The following is a 24886-nucleotide window of genomic DNA, read 5'->3' as shown; positions in this document are numbered from 1 at the left end:
CTGCCAATGCAGGAGACATGCGTTCGATCCCTGGGTTGGGAAGATCCTCTGGAGGAGGAACTGGCAATCCACTCCAGTATTCTTGCCTGGAAAAATCCCATGGACAGAGGGGCCTTGCAGGCTGCTGTCCAGGGGATTGCAAAGAGTCAAACACGTCTAACCATGCATGCATGTAGGTTAGGGACTCAGGTGATACAGAAATTTCATACAAATTAGCTGCTGCCGCTTTCATCAAAACTAAGGCGTCAGAAAAATTATCTCCGGGATCATTCAAAACCATTATTTTTAAAATGTCTTTTTTCAAGTTTCTTCTAACTATAAATATACCATAGAATTACAGAACAGTAAAATGCTAAAACTGGAAAAACTAGTACTTCAAACATCCAACTCTCAACAGATGGAACCACTGGAGAAATCTATATAAAACTATTTCTACCACCATCTCTTACAGACCATGTTTATTAAGAATTAGTTATCTGAGGATGCAGCTTTTAAATAACAGCAGGTGCTCAGTATTAAGAGTCAGGGGTTATTCCCTAAAATGAAATTTCTCAGAATTCAGGTTCAGAAAACTCAGGTTCAGAATAATTACAGTTTAAATTAAGAGAAAAACATTTAATAGAAAAGAATCATTTGTATTTGGTAATGTAAATAAAGTGGTTAAACTTATGTAAATATCTTTGAATCTACCATGGACACCATAAAGTTAGCTAGAGAAGAATTTTAAAAGCATACTGCAAAGAATCATTTTTATATTAAACCCTGTTCAAAGTTTCCTCTGGCTTGAGGAGCCTGAATAAATGGGACAACATGCTCTAAAGTATAAAGACTCTGCATAAACTTTTATCATCAGTTCCCTCAAAGATTCACTAAAATACTGAAAAAGAATAAAACAAATTCATCTCAATTCTTTGTCATATTTTTAAATTAGAAAAGGGAACCAAATTTACTTATACTGCATTCTCTATTCATATCTTTCTTTATGGAATTTAAAGCAATTTATTTATTTATTGCAGTATGCGAGATTTTAGTTCCTTGGCCAGGGACTAAACAGAATATTATTTAGCACTCAAAGAAATGAGCTATCAAGCCATAGACATGGAAGAACCTTAGATGCATATCAGGAAGTGAAAGAAGTCAGTCTGAAAAGGCTTCATATTACATGATTCGAACTACATGACACGAAAAAGGAAAACTATGGAGGCAGTAAAAGATCAGCAGTTGCTGGGGATTCGGAGGGAGGGATAATGAATGCATGCAGCATAGAGGATTTTTAGGGCAGTGAAACTATTCTGCATGATACTACAATGCTGAATACATTTGTCAAAACCCATTCACTGTACTACCAAGAGTAGTACCTTACCAAGAGTAAGTAGTACCTAATGTAAAAAAATACACACTTTGGGGGATGATGATGTGTCAGTGTGGGTTCATCGACTGTAACAAATGTATCACTCTGGTTCAGGATGTTCTTAGTGGAGGAGGCTGTGCATGACCAGGATCAGTGAGTTTACAGAAACTCTCTGTATTTTTTGTTTAACTTTTCAGTCAAAGTCAAGGTTTAGGTTTTAAACTAAAACCTAAAAACTAAAGTCTATTTAAAACAAACAAAAAGCTAAAGCAGATTATATACGGTGATTAACTGGGACTTATCTCAGGAAAGTGAGGTTGAATCAATATTTAAAAATCAATTAATGTTCATTATACATAATACCGGAGAAGCCAATGGCACCCCACTCCAGGACTCTTCCTTGGAAAATCCCATGGATGGAGGAGCCTGTTAGGCTGCAATCCATGGGGTTGCTAAGAGTCGGACACGACTGAGCGACTTCACTTTCACTTTTCACTTTCCTGCATTGGAGAAGGAAATGGCAACCCACTCCAGTGTTGTTGCCTGGAGAATCCCAGGGACAGGGGATCCTGGTGGGCTGCCGTCTATGGGGTCGCACAGAGTCGGACATGACTGAAGTGACTTAGCATAGCATAGCATAGCGTACATAATACAGATAACTAATAAGGACCTACTGCATAGCACAGGGAACACTTCTTAAAATTCTGTAATGACCTACATGGGGCTTTCCTGGTAGCTCAGCTGGTGAAGAATCTGCCTGCAATGCAGGAGATCCCAGTTCGATTGCTGTGTAGGGAAGAATGCCTGGAGAAGGGATAAGCTACCCACTCTAGTATTCATGGGTTTCCCTGGTGGCTCAGAAGATAAAGAATCCACCTGCAATGTGGGAGACCTGGGTTCAACCCCTGGGTTGGGAAGATTCCCCTGCAGGAGGGCATGGCAATCCACTCCAGTATTTTTGCCTGGAGAATCCTCATGGACAGAGGAGCCTGGCGGGCTACAGTCCATGGGGTTGCAAGGAGTTGGACATGACTGAGTAACTTAGCACAACAATGACCTATATGGGAAAACAGTCTAAAAAAGAGTGGATATATGTATAACTGATATACTTTGCAGTATAGGAGAAACTAACACGACATTGTAAATCAACTACATTCTAAAAAAATTTTTTTTAATTAATGTTTAACACCCATTCATGATAAAAAACACTTAAATGAGGGATAAAAGAGAACTTTCTCAATCTGATATGGAGCATCTGGAAAAACCCACAGCTAACACACTCAGCAGAGAAAAACTGAATGAGTTCTCCTTAAGATCAGGAACAAACAAGGAAGTCTACTCTTGCCCTAGAAATTAGGCAAGAAAATAAAGCAGCAAAACTGGAAAGAAAAAGTAAAACTTCGCAGGTGACATGACACTGTATATAGGAAATCATGAGAAATATATTTATAAACCATTAACACTAACAAAAACATGTTCCACCAGGTTGCAGGGCAAGATTAAATGAAATTAAGAAAGCAATTACAATATCACTGAAAACAATGAAAAAAAAAACAAAAAACACCTGAAGAATAAATTTAACAAAGTGTAAAACATACTCTGAAAGCAAAATTGTTGAAGAAATTAAAGAAGATCTAAACAAATAGAAAAACATCCCATGTTCTGGATTAGAAGACTTAATACTGCTAAAATGACAAAATTCCCCAAGCTGATTTACAGTTCAATGTAATCCCCAACAAAATGCCATCTCTCTCTCTTTTGTAGCAAGTAGCAAGCTGATCCTAAAATTCATATGAAAGTGTAGAGACCTAGAGTAAGTCAAGACAATCTTAAAACAATCAAAGTTGGGAGTGTCTTATGGTCAACTAATTTTCAACAAGAAGGCCAAGGGCATTCAATTAGGAAATAATTAGTCTTTTCAACAAATGGCAATGAGACAAGTAGATACCCACATGCAAAACAATGAAGTTGTACTCCCTACCTCACACCATACAGAAATTAATTCAAAATGGATCACAAACCTAACTATATAAGAGCTAGAACTATAAAACTCTTAGAAGAAAACAGAAGTATAAATCTTCATGACCTGGATTATGCAAAACCTTCTTAAATATGACACCAAAAGAGCAAAAGACAAATAAATTGGACTTCATAAAAATTAAAAAAAAAAAAACAAAAAACACTTCTATGCTTCAAAGGACACCATCAAGAAAGTTAAAGACAAGAATAGGAGAATATATTTACAAATCAAATATTTGATAAAGGTATCTAGAATACACAAAGAACTTAACTTCAAATGTTCAGAATAGGCAAATCTAGAGAGACAGAGAGGTTAACAGTTGCAGGGGAAGGGGTAATGGAAGCAATTTGCTAATAGGTATGAGGTTTCTTGTAGTGGTGATAAAAATGGTCTAAACTTAATTTACTATAAATATGCTTTAAAAAAACATTAAATTGTCTAGTTTAGGCAAGTTGCTTAATGTGAATTATATCTCAAGAAAGCCATTTTAAAAAAAGCAAGTAATAATAAACACAAAACTCAGAATAGTGGTTTCCCCTTGGCAGGGGAAGTAAGGCAGAGTGATGGGGTGGATATGTTTTAAGGGCAGCCTCAACAGGGTTGATTTTATGTTCTATTTCTTAGGCTAGGTTGTGGGTTCATGTACACTTTTTAATTATTCTTTTAACTTCTATCATGTATCTTTTATATATATCAATATTACATTTGTTTGTCTGTTTAAAGAGCACAGGCCTGGGTGAGGCCTTTTTTATCATTTTGTTAGCTATGAACACTGAGACAAGTCAGACCTTTCTGAGCTATAGCTTCCTCCTCTAAAAAGAGGGATGCTATTATTGTACTTCTTGTACTTCATGTTTACAATAAAGAAATTCTTAGTGTTTCTTTTAAGTCTGACTCTTTGTGATCCCATGGGCTGCAGCCTGCCAGGCTCCTCTGTCCATGGGATTTCCCAGGCAGTAATACTGGAGTGGGTTGCCATTCCCTTCTCCAGGTGATCTTCCTGACCCAGGAATTGAACCCAGGTCTTCTCTACTGCAGGCAGATTCTTTACTGTCTGAGCCACCATTGAAGCCCTATTACTATAAAATCCAAAGTGAAAATCCACTTTACTGCCACCTCACTGTAATAACCATTGCTGGCAGAAATCTTTTCAGACTTTCCTTGAACATAGAAGCGAATTTTTTTTTAAAGGGGATGATCTTTGACATTGATTTTCACGTAATAAATTATGAGCATTTTTCAAAGTTAACCACTTCACCATTCAGAGACATTTAGGTTGCTTTCAATCTGGGAGGTTTTTCTGGAGGTCTTTTTGTCTTTTCTTTCAGACTTTCTTAATAATGTATTTTACCAAACACACATCTTAAATTTCTACACAGACAAACCTGATGTTCTTTTTCTTGCTTTGAAATCAAGGCAATACATCTTTTCCTTCCAAGATGATAAATAATTATATATTACTTTCTTCTTACTTTTTGGCTTTGTTTTTTTCCATTTAAATTTTTAATCCACTTGGACTTTATTTTTGTTCATGATGAGTAAGGATGTAACTTCCTCACTCCCCAACACCAGCTAAACACCCCAACAAACACATGAAATAAATCAGGGGTTCACTGGAGCTGGCTCAGAATGGCTCCTGAGAGACAGTCACATTTTCTGGAATTCTGCAAAGCTGACTGTGAAAAATTATAAAAAATTAAATTATATAAACTAATAAGGAAACAAATTATAATTAAAATAAAGGTAATAAATACTCAGAAATAACAAGTCCTAATTATTTCAGAATGATTTATGGTGAAAACTGTTTACGATGGTGTGCTACTCTGTTTTTCCAATTCAGCATTTAGTGACTTCAGCTTGGTAGCCTGAAACCGGCCATTATAGGACCACAGGAACTGGCAAGCCCTACAAACTAGAGTTTTTTAATTTTTCAGAGACCCTGCTGTTAAGCATAAACCAGCACAACACAGAAATAAGCCATTCTTTCTCACTAACTTTAAGAAGATCTCTAGTACACACTAATCTGCAATTTATTCATAAATTTATAGAACAGAATAAGGAGCTTAGTATTTGTGGGGGGGGGCGGTGTTAGCATCACAGACTGCTTTCGAATGTTTTGATGTATTAAGTGACACTTGAAATACAGTTTCTATTTCTCAACATAAGATGACAGTACTGCACTGAGAATTGTTATTTTTCCTAAACAATTTAACAGCATTCTTACTTTAATGTAGATTATAAAAATAAAGGGCTATTTTGGTAAATAGTTGGTTATTGTATATTATTTTTAGATTAGGGCTCTTTACTCTTAAGAAAAAAAAATCCAAACATAAGAATACAAAAGTCACTACGAGACAGTCTAAACATCACTGTTTTCTCATAAAAATTCATTTCATGAGGAAGTAGGGATCTACATAATGGCAACAGCCAGCGATACTACTCTTCTTTGACAGTCACCATCATGTACAAACTTAGCATTAGCCACTTTCAACAACAAGCACGTAGTAAGTACCCACCAATGACCACAATAGGTTCTGGAGACACAAAAGAGACATGGCCCCAGCCTTTGAAGCTCTCATCATTTTTAGTGGATTAGTGGGTACAGAATGTATCATAAGTGATTATAAGCATTTGCTTTGATTAATACTGAGAAGGAGAGACAGAAACAGATTGATTTTCACTTAAAAGAAAATCAAAATTAAAAAAAAAAAAATCTGCCCACCTACAGAGACAACCTGATGTGTGTTGGTAACATCTTCAGTATCTTACACCAGTTAAAACACCACAGTGTCCCTATTTTAATGTCTTTCCCGCTGAGGTACTTTAAGAAGTCAGTGGTTTATTTGCAGATACTACTACCAAGTACCATCAAGTAAACCAGTGTCAGTTGCATTGATCTTCCTGACCGGTCTCAGGTCGTTTAGATTTAGACTCATTCTAGGTGTTTATGTTATGAAACTATGCAATGTAAAAGTTGGGTGGATGCAATAAAACAACTCACTTTTGCACATAAGCCAAAATACTTTCAAAGACTTGCTGTCCAGTTGGGGTTTCTGGTTAACAAAATATTTCATTGTAGCCCAAGGAGCAAACACAGCAGCAGCCCTTTTCATATACACAGTGATGATTTCAACCATTTCTAATTGTTAATATTTTAAACTTTAAAATCTCTCTTAGGGATTTGTGCTATATATAGAAATAATCATTACCCTTTGGGAAACAATGGCTCATTTACTGAAAATGAATTTAACAAAGGAATTATTTGGTACTGAAAAATACAGAGCAGTGAATTGGGTGACACAAATCACAACATCATCAGCTCATGTGACTGTATTAGGGTAATTTCCTTAAAAAAGAAAAAAAATACAGTAACTTAAAATTTAGCTTCAACAATCTAATATCCTCAATCATGTCCTCTGTCATAAAATTGTGAAACCAGATCTTAGGTTCTTAATTTGAAAATGTCCCTTTAATTCTCAATTTGAGATAAATACCACAAAAAAAGAAAAACTCTGCCGAATGGAATATTTCTATTCTGCCTGAAGCCTAGTTTTGACTGGTATGTTTCAGTTGCACATTTGATTCACACTGAATTTTGTTTTAAGTATTAAGAGAATAAATAGCATTCCAAAAAGTCACAAGCTTGAAAACTTCCAGTTCCTTCTCTAGTTGGAGATCTTACAAAACTTATTACATGGAACAGTGAGTTGATGCAGTGACCATAAATTTCTTAACACTAAGTCTAAATTTAATCGAAACCCAATCTCAAAGTTCCGTAAAAACAGCCTTGAAGTAGATAAAGCAAAAAGTCACAAAATGTTAATCTAGAAGAAAGGTTTATGGGAGTATCACTGTACATTTCTTTCAAGTTTTCTGAGACTTAAAATTTTTCAAAAAATAAAAGGGGGAGAGGCATGATAGCCTCAAAGCAGATACAGAACGTGTGTGTAATACATACATGAAGAGTGAGCTATTTTCAAAAGCCCTGTAGCTCGTAACATCAAACTTTTACCAGAAACCTTAGTCACTGGCACACAAAAACTGCCCAACAGAGTATTCTAAATATTGTCGTTTTTTCTTTCAGAAGCATTGTTCTTGGTTTCATTTATAGGATTTCTGTTTTTTATTCTTTTTGTTTGTTTGCTTTTCGAAGAACACTTCCTCCACTTTCAATGGGCATTAACTTGGACAGGTATTACTGGTAAAACAGCAAAGGCGCAAAGGTTCTGGCTCAGCCTCCTACCAGTTGTATGACCTTGAACAAACCTCTTAGCTTCTCTGCGTCTCAATTTTCCCACATAAAATGAGGCAGTTACACTAGATGCATTCTAAAGTATCTCCCAACTCTGTAATTCCGTTCAGATAGGGCTCTAGGTTTGTGAGAAAGAAAAAACTAGCCCTCAAAGAGGAAAAAAATGGCCAAAATCTACCTTTGTAATGTTGGTGAAACAAATAGGATACCACATTGTAAGCACACAATAATCATGATCCCAAAGTTTAAAACTTTATTATAAATGCACACATTCCAGATTTTAAAAATTGAAAAAAATTATACCAAAATACTATTAGTGGCTATCTCTGAGCTACAGGTTAAATATAGCTTTTCTGTATTCTCCAAGTTTCCTACAACAAACATATTATTATTTTGATAATAGAGTGAAAGGAGGGAGTTGATAAGCAAGGAAAAACCCTCCTCTTATGTGCTAAAGGAAATTTTACCTTTGGAAGGCATTCTAGAAATGGAAAGAATTTTTTGAAAACAGTTGGGTGTTAATCAGAAAAAAAATCTCTGGTATAGTCATTAACTTGATACCTATCATAATCGTTCAAAAGCTGTTGGTTACCTGCCCTAGGTTAGTAAACTTAAGGAGGTACTGCATTTTTTCATGAGTACTGAAACTGATAATAATGACAGCTAATGTGTACCTAAGTGCCAAGCACAGTTCTAAGGCTTTACATATACATCGATTCACTGAATCCTCACACAACCCTATGCAACAGATATACCATTATTTACTATCTCCATTTTACACATGACAACCAGAGGTTAAATAATTTGCCCACAACTAATAAGGGGCAGAGTTAAGATTTATATCCAGGCAGTCATCAGAGTACAGGCTCTTAACTATTTAACCATCCTGTCCTTTTGTACTTAAATGTTCTGCTCAGGTCATTCTTTAACTGCCTTTTGTTCTCAAAGTTCATTTCATCTAAACTACTTTTCTTTAACCTGCAAAGAAATAATAATATTTAAGTACTGGGATAAAAAGATTGGCCAACCTTTTAACTAGCTGCTAGCTGAAAATTATGATTCATTTTTAAGTCATTACTTCAAAGGTACAGGAAGTATAATTTAATCTCCACACATATCACAAGTAAACAATACAGTAACATCTGAGGGATTAAATATGTAGCATTAATTACTAAGTTAAAATTGGAATATCTTAATAAAAGAAGACACTATTGATTGACGTTAATTTGTCCTCATGAATCATCTGTGAAAAGAGCCCCTAAAACCTTTCTAAAATTTCAATCTTACTGAAATGCCATTTTAAACCATGTTGTAATTAACATGGTTTGGTTTTTAAAAGAATGCATCAATATTTATTTTGAACACTGGCCTTAGTACACACCCAGCTATCTTCACAATAACCTCAAATACTATTAACATGCAGAACCTGGGACAAGGAACACAAAGGAAGCTACCAATTAAATACAGTTGAAGGTTCTCACCTAATTCCTGGGCAATTCAAATCCAAACCAAGTATGCTTTTTCTGGCCAGTACCATTACCTGTCAATTTTTATGGTTTCTGGGTTATTTTTAATAAAAGCTCAAATTTCCTCACATCTGTGTTACTAAATATCTAGCTCTGTCAAAGTAAATACAGAAATCAATAGTTTCCTATTTTAAAAATTAAAGAGAGAAGGAAGAGAAGTGAGAAAAAAAACTTTGCACTGGGTTGCCTGTTAGCTTAGATGTGCAATCTGACAATCACCTGATAATTGCACCCTTGGGGTAATTCTGTACTGGTAAGATAATAAAGTGAAATAAGTCACCTTTATTTCAATTTACTTACACAATTTGCAAATCTGTAGCTCTCTGCCATGGTAGATTAAGAAAATTAGCATGTAAGAAAAATCACCTGCTTATGTAAATTGGAGGATGGTTTTTACCTATGCAGACAGAAAAAAAAAACAAAATAGCTGCAATCTGGGTCAAATGACTAATTTTATCTATTTGTTCAAAGGTCTCCCCCTTCACCTTTTCTCTGTAGCTCAGAGCAAGAATTTTAGGTCAAGGAATGGATAAACAAAAAAGTATCTGTGTTGTCCATTCTCCTGTAAGTTTACTGCCTGACAATACTGAGCTCTATATTACTTAAACTGAAGACAAGACTGAGAACTTTAGATAACAAAACCACAACACTGAGAGGAAAGAAAAGAAATCAATGGAGGATATCTGATCTAACTGGCAAAGAAAGCAAACATGACAAGGATCAGGTACCAATTTTACCTTCTGCTACTTTAAGCAAACAGGGCTTCAGAAAAGGAAATCACTCCAAATAATTCAGGGCAGGCAGGACAACTTCTCTACAAAGAACATTACTCCACTTTGCTCTATAAACACACTGAGTCAAGTTCTTCTGAGTCTGACATAAGTTAGATGAATGTGTTCTTGCTCATTTAATGACTATTTTCCCAGCATCCGTTGCTGGAATTCATCCGTCCCACTTATAACTGACTCCATCTCCAGGAGCGGACCTGACTGCTTTAAAGTAACCTTATCCACACTGACAGTGACGGGTCCAGAGATGAGCATACAATTCAACAGAGGCTAAAGACATTCTAGAACTGGGCTGGTCAATAAGCCAGTCAATAGTCACTGGGCTACTGAACGCTTGAAATTTGGTCAGTCCAAACTGAGAAGTGTTCTAAGTGCTAACATAAACACTGGGTCTAGTATATTTTCTATGGGAAAAAAATGTAAAATATCTAATGATTTTTATAGTAGTAACATGTTAAAATGATAATATTTTGGATATATTGAGTTAAATAAAATAGATTACTAAAATTAATTTCATTTGTTTCTTTTTACATTTTTAACGTAGAAAATTTAACACTGTGTTACGTGGTTTGCATTATATAGTTGGCCCTTGAACAATGTGAAGGTTAAGGGTGCTGATCCCTGCCCAGTGCAGTAAAAAATCTATGTATTAACTTCTGATTCCCCCTAGACTTAACTTCTAGTAGCCTATGGCTGACTGAAAGGAAGCCTTACTGATAATCTAAAAAATCGATTAACACTTTTTGTTTGTTATACATACAATATACTGAATTCTTACCACAAAGCAAATTAAAGAAAATGTTAAGAAAATCATAAAGAAGAGAAAATATATTTTTAGTGCTATTTACAAGATTAATCATCTGTCAGCACCTTCATCAATATTGTCTTATATGATACAAAACACTGTATGTATTACACGTATCACTAACACTAGACATCCAAAATGAAAAGATAATGTGAAAAAGAAACATTTCTTTACAGGTATAACTATTCATGCATTGATAACAAAGAAGCAGTAATATGGTAGCTTTACGGCAGACTAGTTTAACCAATATGAGTGCTGGAAACACATGTTTTAAAAAGACACTTACCTGTGATGCTAGGCTGATACTGTTTCTCCAACTATGAGTGAAAGGAGGTGGGGCATACTGTATGGTAATTAATTCTTTGAAAACAAAGTTAAAACAATAAGAAAACTAATACACTAGTAATTCTATATTAATATCATTCACCTTACGCCTGTATAAGGAAAAGACTAGTATCTATACCTATCTTACGCCTTCATGACATACCTTTTACTTAATTCTTTTGATATTTCTAGACTACAGGCTTCATCTGTGAGTTTTTCAAACTGTCACAAATCTCAAGTTTCCAATATATTTATTTTTGAAAATCTGCATATTAAGTAGATCTACACAGTTCAAACCCATGTTGTTCAAGGGTCAACTGTGTATTGAGGCAACACAGGATTTTATAAATGAGGGAACCAAGACTCAGAAAAGTCAAATAACTTAATCAAGGTCATAGAGCTGTTGGCAGCAGGGACCAGAACCTTGTCTCCTAACAAGTTTAGTTAGTACTTTACTACCTTGTCATTAAAAAGAAATAATCTTGCCAAGGAAATGGTACCTTGACTATGATAAACATCAAATTTTCTGGTTTAATAAACTAGAAATAACAACTTGGGATTTGGGAGAATTTTATTAACAATAAACGTGCTGTTAATACTGGAGACATTCTTTAGAACCAAATATATATATATATATATATGTCGGGGGTGGGGGGCGGGAATCATACACATTCTCTCCTGTGATCTACTTGCAAAATTTAATGACCTTTTTCCATCCTCATTTTCTTTGACTTTATCTGCATCAAAGATTACTCCCATCTTCCTAACAATCTTTTCCCATGTGCAGGTTGTCAATCACTAATATTTTCCTATCTGATTACCCTTAGTTCCATCTCCAATAATTTCTTCCATCTACAACTGAGAACATTCCCTAAGGCCCAGACCTCAGCTATCTCTACTTCCACTTACATAGCCTTGAAAAAAAAAAAAATCCTATCTAAACGGTCACTCTTACTTAAAAACTTCCAGTGGTTGCCATTCCTAATGTTTCAACCTTTTTCATTATTTCCTGCCCCCAGGAGCGTTTTCAGACATTTTCCAATTGCTCTCCCCTCAATGAAATTTTAATACCACAGATATGCTGCATATCTGTTTATGTACTGCATGTTATAAAGGGGCTTTAAATTAAAAAAAAAAAAAAGTTTTCTTTTTCCCCTCTCCCAAGTACCAATGGTGTCTTATCTCTTCAGCAGGATGCTCCAACCTCTTCAGGATTTGCATCTCCACCCTCATCTCCTGTCACCTGCACTGCAATTGATATTCAGCAGCTCCAGCCCTGTAAGTCTCCCTTATAAGGGCCCATCCACCAATAATTCCCTTCCCCGTTAGTTGACTTTTTTTAAAACTTTTATTCTTAAAACTCTGTTGAGGTATTTATCTCTTCGAGGAAGCATCCGTACCTTTCAAAGAAATCCCTCCTCTGTATTCCCAGGGAGTGTCTCTATTGCTGCACCTACGGCAGTGAATTGTAACTAACCATTTACAAATCCCTCTCCCCCACTAGATCATAATCGCCTTTAAATCTTTATCATCCAGCACAGTGCCTGGCAAACAGTCAACACATAGTCAATGAGTATTATAAGAACAAGTGAAAATAATCTGTCCTTACATTTTTATTTGACGGTTTCAAATTTGGTTTCAATTCTCCATCAAGACTCTCTTGAGAGCAAGGATGTATCAGTTCGTACTGTTTCTTTAACTGTAAACACCTTCAGGGCAATATCATGACTTAAACATCTTTATATCCCAAGCACAGCAGAAACTTGAAAGAAGTCTGTGAAATTATTTATACAACTAAATATCCTCATTAAAGCCTACAATAGTGCTGCTCTGTAGCAGGTTGACAAGACCAGTGACCTCCAGCCATGCCAAAACCTTCTGTATGATTCAATTAGCCAAACTTATTCAAAGCACAAGATGTGAAATGGTTTAGGTAAAGATCACCAATCATCTTTAAAGGCAGACATCCCTGTACAGAGTCTCTCTATTCACACCACTACAATTAACTATTAAATCTGAACTCACTACAGTTTCCTGAGAGTTCATCTTTTCGAAATGTCAGAGTGCCAGATTTTTTTCTGAAAAAGTTCTGAGCTAGGTACCTCAGAACTACCAGCTAGGTCTATGATGGTTTGTCACGTGCTTATTGACAGTATTACAACTATTGCCTAAGGCACTCTGTGTGTTACCCCCAAGCAACAAAAGGATCAAACTGACAAGCTATTTTAGTTAGACAATCATTGTTGATCTGCATTAGATGACCCAATCAACAAATAATGCACCTGAGTATTACGGAAGCACAGGGAATTGCAAGTAAAACCCAAATATAATGTAAAGAACTTCTACTCAATGACTTTTTTCTGTTTGGTTGGATGACAAATGGAAAAGTTTCTTTGGCCTTGACAATTTGCATCAAAGAAATCAAATCAGCATATTATATAAACAGTTGATGCTTGAAATGCTAGGACAGCAACAAATCTAATAAGAACCACCAAGAATAGACTCAATTCTACATATAGAAGTCAGTGAAACCCTAATGCTCCAAGTTGTGAAGATAATAAAATATTCTAGTATTCCATTAGAAGACAGCCTTTTGTATAAGGAACAACACCACTACAATTGCCGATGCTTTGAGGGTTAAATTCCAGAATTCAAATATTCAGTTAATGTATTTTGCAAATATTCTCCTAGCACAGCATATAAAAGAGAACTATATATACCACTATTTCTTTTTCAGGACATGCACCAGTGGTAACAACTGATAGCTAAAAGAAGTTGCAAGCAGTTCTGAGGGAGACTGTTGTTTTAGCTTGTTTGAAAAGGCAATTCCTTCTGAAATGTATTTTTTTTAGGAAAAAAATTTTTTCTTCTAAGCTGATAGTCAATAGAACATAAAAATTTCCCCTAAGGATAAGCCAAATTTCTTTTGTTGTGTTTAGGTTTTGTTTCATTTTGGGTTTTTGAATAATATTTGCATAATCTTGTCCAGGAGCCCAACTACAACATGACTTCCAATGTTACAGGTTATGGACTTTCAGTGACCAAGAAACCAGTTCACTGTCATTAGACTGTGTTCCTTTTATTCTCTCTCTCTGCCTCCTCGACTTTATGACCATGAACCTGCAGTTTCTAAAAGTAAGTTCGTTTGTACTTAAAACTAACAATATAGATTTCCACATTTCTAGTTTCACACGGCTGCTTTGTTATGTCTAGAAGAGCAACCGTTTCCTTTTTATGGTGCAGGCTCTGGTTCTTCAAAGCTCTTTTCACAAAGCAGCCCCCCGCCCCAAAGAATCCAGCTGTGGCTGTTAATCTTGGCTGATAGAGCAACTTCTCAATGCTACAGATTCCTAACCTGGAAAAGGCAGCTAATAACAAAATACACTTTAGTCTACTACTCTTTCTGATGCAACTAACGCCAGCATTTTCCCAAAATTATCCCCAAAAGCATTCCTCAATTTTCCAAATTTCAGTTTGCTACTTGGGGAGTAAGAGGACTGGAGAAAACATCAGAAAATACATGATGCCTCTAATTTTCACAAGATGAGGAAGCTAGACAATCCCTGCCACGCAAAAGGATTTACACTGAGTAATTTTTCATTAAACCATACATATTTCCCCCACCTCACTGGGATAGTCTTTAACAATTCACACCTGTTCATCCATACACAAGTAAAATGAATCTCCACTAAAGGTGAACTTTGACAACAAGGATGTCCTTCATTTGTTACATTCTGAGGGAAAAAAAAAATTAATTTCCTTCCAGGTATGGAAATCTATAATACTGCCTAAACGAGTACAGATGATCTGGCTAGAACATGTAAAGTCCATGTAACATATGGACTTTATGTAACAAGTCCATGTAAACATACATATTGTGCTTTTAAAAAATGCATTTGCTTTTAATTAATTGAGACAACAGAATACTTTACCCTAACTCTAAATTCAACCCCTTGGCATATAGCAGAACTAAGAGGACACTCTAGGTATTTAAAGTCATGCCTCTAAAAACAGTGGGCTTCTCTGGTGGCTCAAACGGTAAAGACACTGCCTGCAGTGCAGAACTGGGTTCGATCCCTGGGTCTGGAAGACTCCCCTGGAAACAGGGAATGGCTACCCACTCCAGTCTTCTTGCCTGGAGAATTTCATAGCCTGCATTTTGATTCTACCTGATAAATCTGACCATATGTGAAGCCACATCTATGAACATTTACACAAGTTTGATTTTCCTACCAATAATAACCACAATAAAAAACAGCTAACATTTATTGAGTGCTTACTGTGTGCTAAACAATATACTCAATGGTTTACAAGGATTACCTTCATTTAATCCTCAAACCAATGGAATGAAATGAATGCTATTATTATCCTTACTTTATAGATGAGAAACAGAGAGGTTAAACAATGTATCAAGATCACACAGCTAGTAAGTATCACTACAGTGATGCTTGAGTTTCAAAGTTCATATAAAAGTAACCTGCTGAAAGTATTAGAGTAATACAATTCAAAGTTCTCCAATTTAACTTGGAGAACAAAGGCAACAAACTGAATGCAATCCCAGACAGTAAAAAATGCTGATTTCATAAATCATCAAGGTAGCAATATGTACCATTAATTCAGTCTGGTATTTTTGGCTGCCAAAGTCAAAACTGCTTGGGTTCTGCAGTTCTCAAACCTTTCTCATGCGGTCAGTTTCCTCCAATTCTCAAAAGTATACACTTCAAGAGCCCCTGAAGGCTTTATGTTGTAATACTCTTTGTCCCAAAGTTGTTACATCTTTAAGAACAACCTAACTTACTTTCCATCTGGCAAATGTTAACTACAGACAAAAAGATATTGACATTCTCACAGAACAAGTCAGGTTTCTGTCTGTGAGTTGTTTTGTGCTTTGGTTTTGCATTGTGAAAATATCCATAAGGGCATTTGGAAGCCTTGTTATCTGATAAAGAAGGTCAAATTATATATGATGCTTTGATAACCCATGAACAATATTCTATCGCTGGCAATGAATGTATCTCAGGCTACTCCATGATCATATTACTAGGTAAACTGGAATCTTTACTTTAAGATAAAGCACAGCAGACAGTTGTTAATGAAACCTTAATTGAACTGTCAAAGCACCACCTTTACCAGCAAGCTAATAGGTAATTCACTACTTTTACACAACTGTCCAATACTGATAAGTTATTCCAATAGTTAAATTCAGCAGAAAGATAAATCAAGCCTGGTAGACTAAATTGTTCAGTGAGAAATCAGAATGGTAAAATGCTGCATCACCTCTACAAATATCTCTCCTTGTGTACATGGAGGAACAACAATATCCCTCAAAATTATAAGCAACACTTAGCTATCAGTTCAGTACCACTGGGTACACGTCCAGAAAAAGAAACGAGAGCGCATACAGTTTCCGCTCATATGCCATGACAGAAGGAAAATACTTGCAAAATGCATTAAACATATTTGAGTCTAAGTGAATCTTATAATGCCCAAGTAGTTATGTGGTGCTTTGAATTAAATGATGTGTCATTAGGAGAATATTTTTACGTTCTACTTTAACCACTTTAGAAAATAGTTGTTTCAGAGTCATTAAGTGCCTTCTAAATTAAAAAGAAAAATCTTCACAGTTAGTTAAAAAGTAAAAAAAGCTCACTAACATCTTCAGCTTGGGTTTGAAAATACTAGGGCAATTCACTGTGGTCTGTCATTCAAATTTCTAGTTTTAACAATCTTACTTGGGTCATACAGCAATTAAATTTCAAATATAATAAGCAATTCAGACAGGAAGTTATAAATATGTAAATACAAAAATAGAAAAGTATTTGCATACTAAAACACACACCTGGAACTCTTTTCCTTTTTTTTCATACCGAATTGTATTTCACCTGTAACAGCTGATAAAAACATTCAATGCAGCTAAGTAAAAAAACTTGGTTAAAGAACAAAGAAGGCCTGACCAGGAGATCAAGTAACCAAGCAGCAAAGATGCCACAGCACTGTGCTGCGGAGAAAAAAAGTACTCTAGCAGGCCCAGTCACTACCCTCATTGGGCTCACAAATGTGATCAGACAGGGCAAGTACAAAACCACTGGTGCACAGTGGAAGACGGTCACAAATGGAGGCGCTTCAAGTGCACAGAATGAACTCCATGGGTGGTAGAAGGGGTCAGTCAAGGAAAGAATCTAGAATGGATTCAAATCAAGCATTTGGATTTTCATGTACTGGTAATTTAGAACACCACTACCAGGATGTTTGCTGTGGGATATGTTTCAGCACTCCAGTTCCTTATCTCCCTTCCCTTGAAAAAAAAGAAAAAAGAAATTCCCTTAGCACCAACTTTAAGTTAAAACTTCTACAAACCCCATCACCAGTTGATAGAAATGAAGAGCAAATAACACCTTTAGAACACAGTCCAGAATCCTGCAACCCATTTCCTTGTCAGCACATCTCCAGTTCTTAGCACTGTATGCAAAGCACTAAAACTAAAGAGCATCCAGGTCTAAGAAAATTCAAACAAATTCTCAGTAAATCAATGACAAAATTACAATCTTTTTCCTCCCCTCAGCTTTGAAATCCTCCAGGGTTAGACAAGGAACAGCAGTTCACCGTGTAGTCCCTGAGGATAGGATATGGAAGGGAAGACAGGAAGGCAAGAACAGGCAGGTCCCTGAGCAGAGACTGAAGAGGCACCATTACCGGCTACCCTCTTTCCCACCAGGAATCCCACACACCTTGGAGAACAGAGCACTGCAGCAGCAACCTCCTTGGAGAGCTCACTGGGAAAACACTGGACTTTACCAGGTTAAAAAAAGATAGATTGGATCACTTAGTAGCCTAGTTTATAAAATCTGAAATGTAAATAAAGATGGCCAGATGTAATGCAAAAATGAAATTCATATCAATTACAGCCTGAAAAGCAATGATCAAAGGAGACGCTTACCAGGCTAGTTCCAAAGAGTTCATTTTCTCTAGGTGATGGGGGCTTTTCTAGACATTAACAAGAATCTTTTTTTTTTAAATCAGGATATAGTTGAAGGAATCTATTTTTGAAGCACTGAAAACATCAATTCATCTATTCACACCAGAATACTTACTCCTTGGGGAGAAAAACTCAGTTCACTCTAGTTTTGATAGAAACAGGACCCTACAATGATAAACACATTTTACTATAAACTACTAATCTTCCTAAAAAGAATAGACAAAATGACAAAATGTTGCATTTAAGAAGCCCTCAGACTTCAAAAAAATTTATACTAGCCGCAGCAAGAATAGACCAGTTTCATGTTTTAAAAGCACACTCCCTACTACAGCAACCAACCAAGGGATAAGAGCAACTTACAAGCCACTAAATGACACTAAAACATTACACTGAATGTGGGCCACTGCATAGTTACAGTCTACTGACCTCAATTGTGGTACTCATGTGTGATGCTATATTTAATGCATTCTTATCAAAAGGCTAAAGCTACATACTTCCCAACTGTAGCTTTATGGTTTAAAATAAACCACTCACTCACGAAACGACTTAACTGGTTCAAATATGAACCCTATCTTTCTTTGGGGATCGCGATCACAAATTAAGGAATGAAGAGAGAGAAAGAGCAAAATAGTTGTGGAAAGTATACCCCAACGACCAGACAATGGTACGGAATCCAGTTTGGGTCAGTTGTGACATCTGCTCCAACTGGGCAACTGATTCAAACTCAATCAAACATGAGGGACAGCCAAGGTCTGTAGAGGAATAAGCGTTCCATGCATTCACCTATTTACTGATTCTCCATTCAGTGGCTTCCTTAGGTCCTACGCTGTAAGTCTGGTAGACAACAAACTTCTGTGAGTTCAACAGAGGGTGCTCCACCAAAACTGGCCAGGACTTCAAAGCTTAAGCCTAGACAGCCAATGCCATCAGGCCCCTTTTACCAGGTAATGAAGGGTGACTTCCTATAGTTGAGCAGCTTGTTCCACTTGGGTCGACATGGAGAAAAACCATGAGAAAAGGCCTTGCCCAGCAACCTTGAGAAGAAACCAGAAGTCGTGATTCTTCCTTGGATACTCACCAGACGACACCAAAGGCTCCATATCCAATAGGTCTATCCGGCTCAATATCCAGCTGCTGTTGTGGATGATGCGAGTGCTGATGATGGTGCGCCTTAACTGTGGCAGCTGCGGCAGCCTGTACCTGAGCTGGGGCTGCTGCAGCTGGTCCCGGAGCCTGACCCGGTGCCGGTGATGGGAAGTAAGGCTGCTGTTGCCCAGGGTTTAACATGGCTGCAGCTGCGGCTGCGGCGGCGGCTGCCGCAGCTGCCGAGGAAGTATGCTGCTGCACGGGGTGGACCGCAGCAGCCGACCCGGGATGAAGATGGTGCTGAGGGTGGTGGTGGTGGTGAAGGTGAGGAGGAGGGAGGTGTGGAAGGTGGTGGTGATGGTGGTGGTGGTGCCCTGCTGCTGCCGCAGATGTACCGCCATTGTAAGCCGCCATCATTTTTGCGTTGGCTCTTGCGCCACAAAGAGACATTCAAAAAAAAAAATGCCCTTTGATTGGAAAGCAAACTGGGTCAAGCTGTCATTTGGCCATTTAAAAATGAAGGAAAAAACCACTCACTCCACCTCCAAAAAACATGGAGCGGAACTGGCTTTATGTCTTCATCAGTCAATCCAGACAAGTTAGAGGATCTTGGTGTTTAAGTTGGGGGTGAGCGTGTGTGGAAGGGTGTGGGTTGCCCCCCCAAAAAAATAAAAGAAAAAGAAAAAGGAAAAAGGGACCCCTTCCCCCCAGGTTTCCTGCCACAAGTGGATACTAAAACTCCATGCTTAATTCGGGGGAGGTTCCAACTTTGAATGTGGGAATGAAGGCCAAACCTCCCGACCTCCTGAACTCCACACGCGAAAAGGATCAGGTAACACACCACCCTTGGAATCTTGTAAGAGGCTTGACTCATCTACCCCTTCCATTCCCACATCCTTTTCTAAACACCTACCACCTCCTCAAAAATGCAACTGAAAAAAATTCCACCACCCCAAAGTGAAAAGATGGGGGGAAATGTTCAGGGAAACCAGCTGCCCCCCCCTCGAACTCTCAGGCCTTCCTACATCTCCCCCTACTCCTCGTCAGGTTGACCTGATTGGAGCGGGGGGGGGGGGGGGGGAACTAAACTTTCCCGAACAGAAAAGAGCCAGGGAAGGAGGCAGGAGGGACAGAGTGAGCAGAGGAGGCGACAGGGCAGGACAGAGAGGAGAAAGAGAACCGGGGCAAAGTGAAGGTAAGGAGGTGCGGGGAGGAATGAAAGAGAGGTGGGCAGCACTCGGACGCCGAGACAGAGGGAACCGCCCCGGGAGGAGGTTAGGGTCCCGGGGCCAAAGAATGGGAGCCCCGGGAGGCGGGCGGGGTGCAGTCGGAAGCGGACTGACTCCTGCCCCCGCCGCCGGCTGCTTCTGCTGAGGAGGGTTGGGGGGGAGAGCGGGTGGGTCCCCCCGCGCGACGGCCCCCGCAGGGCTCAAGGCTGCTCCGTCTCCCCCCCTCCCCCCCACCCGGCTTCCGTCCCCGCGGCCGCTTTCTCCTCAGCCGCTGTGGCCGCTTTCTCCTCAGCCGCCGCCTCCTCAGCCGCCGGTGCCGCCGCGGCCGGACTCACCTCCCCTAGCAAAGCCGGATAGAGCGGAGCCAGCGGCGGACACGCGCAACCAGCCGCCGAGGCCCCGCCCCCGCCTCACACTGACCGGCTGCCCTAGCCAATCCACGCCCACCTGTCCGCGTCCGCCTCCAATCCTGGGCCGGCAGCTTCAGACAGGCGCACTGTTCGGCCAGTGGCGACAAGATGTGGGTCTCCTGGGGAAATCCCGCCCCCGACCCAGGATGGGCAGATAGAAAAACCAATCAAAAGGCAGAGTTGGGCCTGACCGACAAGGCCAAAAGCGAATTAAACACCAAAGATCTCCGTGACATTTTCTTTCGCCTCTCTCCTCTTTTCTTTTTCTTCTTTTATTTTTTTGGCAGGAGCAGGAAGCTGCGTGCTAATCCCGCCTGCAAAAGCTGGAAGAGAGGGTTGGAACGAAAGAACCAATCGTGAGCCGGGGAGCAAGAACAGAGCAACCAATCATTGGCTTGAAGAGGAAGTGGGCTGAGACTGGAACCAGATAGACATTTGATTTGACAAATGAAAAAGGAAATTGATTTCGGTCCCACCCTTCCGATCTCCTATAGGTCAGGATTGTGGAGAATCGCTGTCATATCAGCGACGACCTCCTCAAGGGGCGGGCCAACTGAAAGGGGGTGTGGTTTCAGGGAAGAGGGCGGGACCTAGAGGAAGAAGGCGGAGTCCAAATCATCCATTGATAGGAACCATCTACTATCCCTTTTAGAGACTTCAGGTGTGGAGAAATAGGTGGCGCCAAGAGGGGATGTCGAGCTTCAGAAACTCAATCAAGGTTATTCATCAGGGCGATCACAAAAGAAACTCAAAGACTGATGGTTCATAACCTACAGCTGGTCTTCCATGGCTAATCCTCTTAGTGGCAAAAAGACATTATTTCCAGTTTTCACAACTAACACGCTCATGGAACAATAGGCCTATAGATATAATTAAAACAACAAAAATAATAAACCTAACCACAAAGACTGTAATTTTATCCCATACTTTCTAATAAATTCTATCCCATACTTTCTAATAAATTCTAGTCATTGAAAGTTTACTAAAATAAAGTTTACTTTCACATAACCTCACTTACCTAAATCTACTTTTCTTTAAAAATACGAAATAATAAGCTTACAGACCTTACCCTTACGAAAACTGTGCACTCAGAACCCTGGAAATTATCATTGATTTCTCTCCTGCCTGCCCACTCCTTCCCTTCTAATCAATCATCAAGTCTTAAACACTTCTGAACACTTAAACACATGGGCTTCCCTCATGGCTTAGATGGTGAAGACTGTGCCCGAAATGTGGGAGACTCAGGTTCGACCCCTGGCTCAGGAAGATCCCCTGGAGAAGGCAATGACAACCCACTCCAGTATTCTTGCCTTGAGAAATCAGCTCTGGCGGGCTAGAGTTCACGGGGTCCCAAAGAGTCAGACACAACGGAGCGACTAACAGCATCACTTTCTATCAAACACACACACACACACACACCCTTCTCCGCAGTTACCACAGTATTACCTAAATGCATGCCTCTGCTGCTGCTGCTGCTGCTAAGTCGCTTCAGTCGTGTCCGACTCTGTGCAGCCCCATAGACGGCAGCCCACTAGGCTCCTCTGTCCCTGGGATTCTCCAGGCAAGAATACTGGAGTGGTTTGCTATTTCCTTCTCCAATGCATGAAAGTGAAAAGTGAAAATGAAATCGCTTAGTCATGTCTGACTCTTAGTGACCCCATTGGACTGCAGCCTACCAGGCTCCTCCGTCCATGGGATTTTCCAGGCAAGAGTACTGGAGTGGGGTGCCATTGTAGCATCTTTAATTACGATCTCCCTGTCTACAGGGCTTCCTTGGTGGCTCAGCTGGTACAGAATCTGCCTGCAATGCGGGAGATTGCAGGAACCTGAGTTCCATCCCTGGTTTGGGAAGATCCCCTGGAGAAGAGAATGGCTACACACTCCAGTACTCTGGCCTGGGTCGCAAAGAGTCAGATACAAATGAGCAACTTTCACTTTCCCTACCTATAGGATAGCTCTCCTCTAATCTCTCATCCACTGAGAGCATTAAAATCTTTTAAAAACACAAGTCTGACCACACCCCTATCCTTGAAAAAGTCAATAAGTCTAAATAGCCCAGCTGGATCTGGTTCCTGCCTCCCTTCACAGCCTTATATACTCCAGACATTCTGCATTTCTTTCAGTTTCTCAAATGGTTTGTTGCCTTCATGCATATCATCAGCTCCAAACACTCCCAACTCCCATTCTAACTTATACTTCTGGTCTTCACTTCTCTTTCTGAAAAGATTTCCCTAATCCTATGGTAGAATACGTGTTTCTCTTAAATATTTCCATGGCACTACATCCCTCATAGCACTGAGAACTGTTTATTTATTTATTTTGAGAACTCTTAATTTTCATTGTTTACTGAGTTTGACCAGGACAGGAAGCTTCTCTGTTCCACTCAGTGTTCCTTGAGTCTGGTTCCTTGAGCCGTGTCTAAAAGGTGAAGGCAATAAAGATTTGTATGTATTTCTGAGAGCAGAAGTGGGTGCCAATCCAAGCTCTGCTATTCACTAGCTGTATGATTAAGGCAATTTAACTAACTTTAAAGTTCCTGACAATATATGTTCATTCTCTTTCAATCAGAATCTTGGGGTGGGAGGGGCAGGGATCTGTTTAATAAGCCCTCCAGGTGATTCTTACATGCACTGAAGTTTGGGAAGCACTGGCCTAGAGCAAAGGGACTGTATTCTTTTTTTTTTTTTTTTTTGAGTCTTCCTAAGGTGTTGGAGAAGACTCTTGAGACTCCCTTGGACTGCAAGGAGATCCAACCAATCCATTCTAAAGGAGATCAGTCCTGGGATTTCTTTAGAAGGACTGATGCTAAAGCTGAAACTCCAATACTTTGGCCACCTCATGCAAAGAGTTGACTCTTTGGAAAAGACTCTGATCCTGGGAGGGATTGGGGTCAGGAGGAGAAGGGGACAACAGAGGATGAGATGGCTGGACGGCATCACCTACTCGATGTACATGAGTTTGGGTGAACTCTGGGAGTTGGTGATGGACAGGGAGGCCTGGCGTGCTGCGATTCATGGGGTCGAAAAGAGTCAGACACAACTGAGCAACTGAATTGACTGACTGACTGAAACTTTTACTCTTGACTTTCTAGTATAGTACCTGGGACCTAGAAAGGGCTCAATGCATGTGAAATAAATACATCCAAACCACCAGAAAGTTATTGCATATGAAGAGCTATTTATTCCTGCCACAAATATTTACTGAACACCAACTATATCTAGATATTGCACTAGGTTCAACAATACAGAAATAAAAAGTGAAGTGTTAATCACTCAGTCGTGTCTGACTCTTCGACCCCATGGACTGTAGCCCCCTCGTCTTCTCTGTCCATGGGATTCTCCAGGCAAGAATACTGGAGTGGGTAACCATTCCATTTTCAGGGTATCTTCCCGACCCAGGGATTTAACCTGGGTCTCCTGCACCACAGTCAGATTCTTCACTGTCTGAACAACCAGGGAACCCCAGGGAGATGCAAATTAATAGACTCTTTCAGGAAGGAGCTCTCAGTGTCTGATGCAAGAGTTTCCAAAATGATGTGTGCGGACTCTAAGTGGTGCACAAAATGCACCACTGTCTGGCCTCCAGAAAGAAATTAGTACAACTTCTATTTCTTCTCTCTTTTTATTTCATCTTTTTAAAGCATCCATTTGGTCAATGTTTTATAATGTACATAATATACAGAGTAGTGTTCATGTATATTATGTATAAATAAAACTATGTGAATTGGAGATTTGTGCTCCAAAAATTTATCAAAAGTATTGGGAAATCACTAGTCTAGTGACCATTAGGTCATTTAGGTCAGCTCTGTCCAGTAGAAATATAATGAGTAACGTAAAAAATTTTTAATGTTCTAGTAGTCACATTAAAAAGAATGCTCTGTGATGACTTAAATGGGAAGGAAATCCAAAAAAAGGGGATGTATAATATGTATAGCTCATTCAGTTTGCTATATAGTAGAAACTAACACAACATTGTAAAACAACTGTACTCCAATAACAATTAATTTTTAAAAAGTTAAAAAAACTAATTCTATTTGTAATTTAATACTTTTTATCTAACATGCAAAATTTGTCATGTTAAGTATATAATCAATGTAAAAAAAGATTGTGTATATATAAA

At 38.8% G+C, this 24886-nt stretch overlaps 1 protein-coding gene and 1 long non-coding RNA gene across 2 annotated transcripts in view; one reads left to right on the top strand and one right to left on the bottom strand.

Moving 5' to 3' along the window:
- NLK (nemo like kinase) overlaps positions 1 to 20752 on the bottom strand; it is a 129577-nt gene extending 108825 nt beyond the window's left edge. The window contains exon 1 of the mRNA XM_061390492.1: positions 19121 to 20752. Within this exon, the coding sequence (XP_061246476.1) occupies positions 19121 to 19578 (458 nt within the window). The 5' untranslated portion in view covers positions 19579 to 20752. The remainder of the gene's footprint in view (positions 1 to 19120) is intronic.
- A 39-nt stretch (positions 20753 to 20791) lies between these two features.
- Positions 20792 to 24522, top strand: LOC133231849 (uncharacterized). The gene is made up of 3 exons (XR_009731259.1): positions 20792 to 20877; positions 21055 to 21261; positions 21420 to 24522. It is a non-coding gene; the product is annotated as an uncharacterized LOC133231849 (long non-coding RNA).
- The last annotated feature ends 364 nt before the right edge of the window (positions 24523 to 24886 follow it).

The sequence above is a fragment of the Bos javanicus genome, chromosome 19 (genome assembly GCF_032452875.1).
Source record: "Bos javanicus breed banteng chromosome 19, ARS-OSU_banteng_1.0, whole genome shotgun sequence".
In the NCBI taxonomy this organism is placed as follows: domain Eukaryota; kingdom Metazoa; phylum Chordata; class Mammalia; order Artiodactyla; family Bovidae; genus Bos; species Bos javanicus.
Note: the sequence above shows the minus strand (reverse complement) of the source record. Positions and strands in the feature narration are given on the sequence as shown.